The 5,366-nt window shown below is 42.7% G+C and overlaps 2 protein-coding genes across 2 annotated transcripts in view; one reads left to right on the plus strand and one right to left on the minus strand.

Annotated features, from left to right (window-relative positions):
• The window catches only part of LOC123023678 (interferon-inducible GTPase 5-like), a 1,603-nt gene extending 1,557 nt beyond the window's left edge, over window positions 1-46 (minus strand). The window contains exon 1 of the mRNA XM_044430587.1: window positions 32-46. Coding sequence (XP_044286522.1) covers window positions 32-46 — 15 coding nt within the window. The remainder of the gene's footprint in view (window positions 1-31) is intronic.
• Window positions 7-5,363, plus strand: LOC123023679 (T-cell-specific guanine nucleotide triphosphate-binding protein 2-like; the record flags this gene model as incomplete). Its single annotated transcript, XM_044430588.1, has 2 exons — window positions 7-1,318; window positions 4,928-5,363. Coding segments are annotated over exons 1-2 (1,146 nt in total), but the record flags the coding sequence as incomplete, so codon positions are not given.
• Between the last annotated feature and the right edge of the window lie 3 nt (window positions 5,364-5,366).

The following is a 5,366-nucleotide window of genomic DNA, read 5'->3' on the forward strand; positions in this document are numbered from 1 at the left end:
GATGGCAGGTGGCAGACAAAGCCTGACCTGCCTGAGCGTGCTCCATCAGTCCGGGAAGGAGTGAGGTTGTGTCAGAATGTCGCCCAATTGGCTAGAGGAGGAAAACTACTCCAGCTTTGGCACATCCATCCCACAGGTATGGAGGGTCCGGTGGCACAGCTTTGCAGTGTTTGGATGACCTCCTTGCCATGAATGTTTGATAATCTGAGCAGAAAAAAGCACCTGGAGAGAAGCACAGTCAGCAGAATAGCTGTATAGTCACTTAACTGCAGTCCTCAGCAGTTATCTGGAGGCATGCATAGCAAAAGGGAAAGAATATAAGCTAAAGAAAGTGGGGATTATTACATGGCTTGGAATGCGTGGGAGCAGTGACAGGAAATCAAAGCCCTACAGTGAGAAACAGGCACATGAAACCATCATGTCCTTTATCATAACATGAAAATGCATAATTTTCTATGGGTGCAGGCACGTCACAAATAAATGAGTTTTCTCAGATATGTAAACTCCTATGGTCCAAGGAAAAGTTCACATAACCACTATGTTGCAAGAAGTTTTGTTAAAGTTTTGTTAAAAGTGTTCTGTTCTTTAGATCAGCTTGAACCGTCACCATGGGTGGTAAAACTTCAAAAGGAACAGTAACAGCGGAATGTGATGGGCTGATGGCTCCCATGGAACAAAGAGATCGCCTAGAAGCACAAGCTCATTCTTTCCCCACTTCAACGAAGAACACATTAAACATTGCCTTCACAGGCGAGAGTGGTGCTGGTAAATCTTCTCTTGTCAATGCTCTGAGGGGTATGAAGACAGATGAAGGACCTGGTGCCGCCACAACTGATGTGGTGCAATGTACAATGGGAGCCAAAGCATATGTGCACCCCACGCATCCAGAAATTACATTCTGGGATCTCCCAGGCTCAGGAACACCTGAGTTTAAAGCAAAGAAATACATAAAAGACATGAAATTGAACCAGTATGATTTCTTCATCATCGTTAGTAAAGAACGATTCACGGAGGCTGATGCCCAGTTGGCCTCTGCAATTCATAAAATGAATAAGAAAATTTTTTATGTGCGCACAAAATTGGATGTCGATCTAGAGAATGAAAGAAAGAGACCAAACTTCAGTCAGGAAGAAACTCTGGAGAAGATAAGGAAGGAGTATTTGAAAGAAGTAAAAAGAGAATCTTCCCCAAAACTTTTTCTCATATCAAGGTGGGATTTGGAGAAATATGATTTCCCTGCTCTTGAACAAGCCTTATGGGATGAATGTGACAACCTCAAGAGACGTGCCTCAAAACTGCCCCTGGGTGGACGTGCCAGGTAAGCTGGGTTGAGCTGATGCATGACTACCAAGAACTGAGCCTGTGAACATGTGGCATTCAAAAGGGGAACTTATTTCTTTCCCCTTGTTGAATGTCGATACCATCCTTAGTTTGAGGTTGATCTCCTCCTCACTGCATTGACAACGCCCTTCCATAACTCCCTTCCAGCATATCTGAACAGACTGTGATAATCCCTGGAAACCGAGTCCTGCTAGTTCTAGGTCATTTGTAGGCTTAGTAACAAAACTCTCTTTTCTCCGTAATTCTTTCTAAGCTGCAGTAAAAGGATACTGAGTACTGGGCCCATCTTTAGGCAGTGGAAAAGGGCAGGCAGTGCTCAGAGTCGTATTTGTTGCCTCCTGTTACCTAGCTTCCAATTTGAGGCCAAACTGGAATCTAGCGGTTGAGCTACATGCTTCCTTGTGATCCCAGGAGATACCTGTTTACAGCACTCCCACCAAAGTAAAAAGAGGAGTCACCATTGCAGTAGCCGCTCCAGGAAGGAAGCAAGACACCACGCCATCTTCAATCTATGCCCAGATACCTGGTGCGTTTTTGGCCTTAAATCTTTCCAAAGGCTGTGACACTGCCCACTTTCATGTCCCACAGCAGAGAAATGTGTTACCCTTGAACTAAGCTAACGTCAGCTAATCTTCAGCACCAGTTTTAACCAACTTGCTTTGGAATGATAGTTGGGCCTCAGATTAGGTTATCAAAGGATCACAAGGTAGACTGTTCCCACAAATCTGTCTTGTTGAAGAAAGAATCTCTGTGAAAGGAAAATGGTCAAACTCCCAGTTCAGTCCAGAATGCGAAATTCTGTCCTGTATCCATTCTTGTAGTGGAATTTCTCTCCCTATGAAGACGGGAGCATGTTTACATATTCTCTAATTGTTGTTGTTGTTATTGACTAAGTCGTGTCCGACCCATTGTGACCCCATGAACAACACTCCTCCAGGCCTTCCTGTTCAATTTTGAACCAATCAGTGGTTCCATGTCCAGTTCTCACTGTTGCTTCTTGACCCGCATATAGGTTTCTCAAGAGACAAATAAGATGGTCTGGTACTCCCATCTCTTTAAGAACTTGCCACAATTTGTTGTGATCCACACAATCAAAGGCTTTAGCATAGTCAATGAAGCAGAAGAAGATGTTTTTCTGTAACTCCCTAGCTTTCTCCATGATCCAGTGTATGTTGCTAATTTGATCTCTACTTCCTCTGCCTCTTCGAAATCCTGCCTGTACTTCTGGTAGTTCTCGGTCCACTTACTGCTGGAGCCTAGCTTGTAGGGTTTTGAGCATCACTTTCGTAGCATATGAAATGAGAGCAATGGTGCGGTAGTTTGAACATTCTTTGGCCTTGCCCTTCTTTGGGATCGGAATGTAAACTGACCTTTTCCAATCCTGTGTCCACTGCTGAGTTTTCCAAATTTGCTGGCATATTGAGTGTAGCATTTTACTGCATCGTCTTTTAAGATTTTGAATAGCTCAGCTGGAATACTGTTGCCTCCATTAGCTTTGTTGTTGCTCAGACTTCCTAAGGCCCATTTGACTTCACATTCCAGGATGTCTGGCTTGAGGTCAATGATCACCCCATCGTGCTTATCAGCTTATCAGGGACGTTAAGCTCTTTCTTGTATAGTTCTTCAGTATAATCTTGCCACCTCTTCTTAATCTCTCCTGCTTCTGTTAGGTCCCTGCCATTTTGGCCCTTTATCATGCCCTTCATATCTTGAAGCGATCTCTGGTCCTTCCTATTCTATTGTTTTCTTCTATTTCTTTGCACTGTTCATTTAAGAAGGCATTCTTATCTCTTCTAGGTATTCTCTGGAATTCTGCATTCAATTGGGTGTATCTTTCTCTTTCTCCCTTGCCTTTCACTTCCCTTCTTTCCTCAGCTATTTGTAAAGCTTCCTCGGAGAGTCATTTGCTTTCTTGCATTTCTTTTTCTTTGGGATGGTTTTTGCTGCTATCTCTTGTACAATGTTGCGAACCTCCATCCATAGTTCTTCAGGCACTCTGTCTATCAGATCTAATGCCTTAAATCTATTTGTCACCTTTACTGTATATTCATCAGGGATATGATTTAGGTCATACCTGAGTGGCCTAGTGCTTTTCCCTACTTTCTTCAATTTAAGCCTAAATTTTGCAACCAGAAGCTCATGATCTGAGCCACAGTCGGCTCCTGGTCTAGTTTTTACTGACTGTATAGAGCTTCTCCATCTTTGGCTGCAGAGCACATAGTCAATTTGATTTCTGTGTTGACCATCTGGTGATGTCCATGTGTAGAGTCGTCTCTTGGGTTGTTGGAAAAGAGTGTTTGCTATGAGCACCGTATTCTCTTGACAAAATTCTACCAGCCTGTGCCTTGCTTCATTTTGTACTCCAAGGCCAAACTTGCCTGTTATTCCGGTTATCTTTTGGCTTCCTACTTTAGCATTCCAATCCCCCATGATGGTAAGGACATCATTTTTGGGTGTTAATTCTAGAAGGTGTTGTAGGCCTTCATAGAACCAGTCAACTTCAGCCTCTTCAGCACCAGTGGTTGGGATATAGACTTGGACTACTGTGATGTTGAACGGTTTGCCTTGGATTCGAACTGAGATCATTCTGTCATTTTGGAGTTTGTATCCCAGTACTGCTTTTCCTACTCTTTTATTGACTATGAAGGCAACTCCATTTCTTCTGAGGGATTCTTGCCCACAGTAGTATACCTGATGGTCATCTGAATTGAATTCACCCATTCCTGTCCATTTTAGTTTACTGATTCCTAAGATGTTGATGTTCAGTCTTGTCATCTCTTGTTTGACCACGTCCAGCTTGCCTTGATTCATAGGGATAATTAGGTTTGAACAAATGGTATGGAATGATACACAAACAAGGCCTTTCCTGGAATTTATCCTATGAATCCCTTTCCCACGAATCTCTGTGATATCTGACTATCTTTTACCTCTCTGTGTACGGCCAATGCAAATGAATACAATACTTTCCTACATAAAAAAAATCCAATTCACTAAAACACAGTGCTCAGTATTTTGGTGATATTAAGAGAAAGGCTGAAGAGATCTCATGGCTGGGGCCGGAGGGTTGTTCCAACAAGATGAAGGTTGCACGCTGTCCCTTCCTTGAGGGGACTTAGGGCCAAACAGGATATAATGGCATTCACAGAATTAGTGAATGCATGAATAATGCTTTTGCAAGGGAGTAGTGGCCCTGTACAAGTACAGCAATCCAGAATGTGGTGCACTTCTGATTATTCTCTTGGCTTATGCCAATTTACTTTAGAACATGCAGTCAGCAACTGCAAAAATACCATCATGTCTAGACTGACCCCAGCACTTAGCTCATGAGGTCTGATGGTGGAGAAATAAACACAGACCCACAAGGATGGAATGGCACATTAATGTTTCTAGCAACAAAGAAGCCCAAAGCGTGCAAGTGAAGAATTCCTCATCATATAATTTCTCATAGGTGGTGGCTGCTTTTCTCTGTGAGAAGCATGTTCCACTTCCACATTATTAATTCCAAACAATTCAGATTGTTAAAGCAAAAGGTCATTTGGACATTAAATAATATCAATTAACAATCACAATATTTCCTCTTTCTTAGATCAACAAAACCTTTGGGAGGAGGTTACCTGTTGGATGCCATCTCAAGCAAAAACTTATCATTTGGCCTTGAAAAGATGAAATCTGCTTTGCAAGAAAAAGACATATTGGCTATTTCTGCTGAAAGTCGTGAAGTGCTGGATTTGCTGGAAAAAACCACCCTTAACATCGCTGTCACCGGAAGGGCTGGTGCTGGTAAATCATCCTTTGTCAATGCCCTCAGGGGTATGACTGATGATGAAGAGGACTCAGCTGATACTGGGGTGACACAGACCACCATGGATGCAAAGGGATATAAACATCCCTTATTCCCAAACGTCATGTTATGGGATCTGCCAGGAATTGGAACACCAGAGTTTAAAGCAGCAGAATACCTAAAGAAGGTTGACTTTGAGAAGTATGATTGTTTCATCATCATTGCTTCAGGGCGTTTCACTGAG

Source organism: Varanus komodoensis, unplaced genomic scaffold (genome assembly GCF_004798865.1).
Source record: "Varanus komodoensis strain SLA01 unplaced genomic scaffold, ASM479886v1 scaffold20_3, whole genome shotgun sequence".
Classification (NCBI taxonomy): domain Eukaryota; kingdom Metazoa; phylum Chordata; class Lepidosauria; order Squamata; family Varanidae; genus Varanus; species Varanus komodoensis.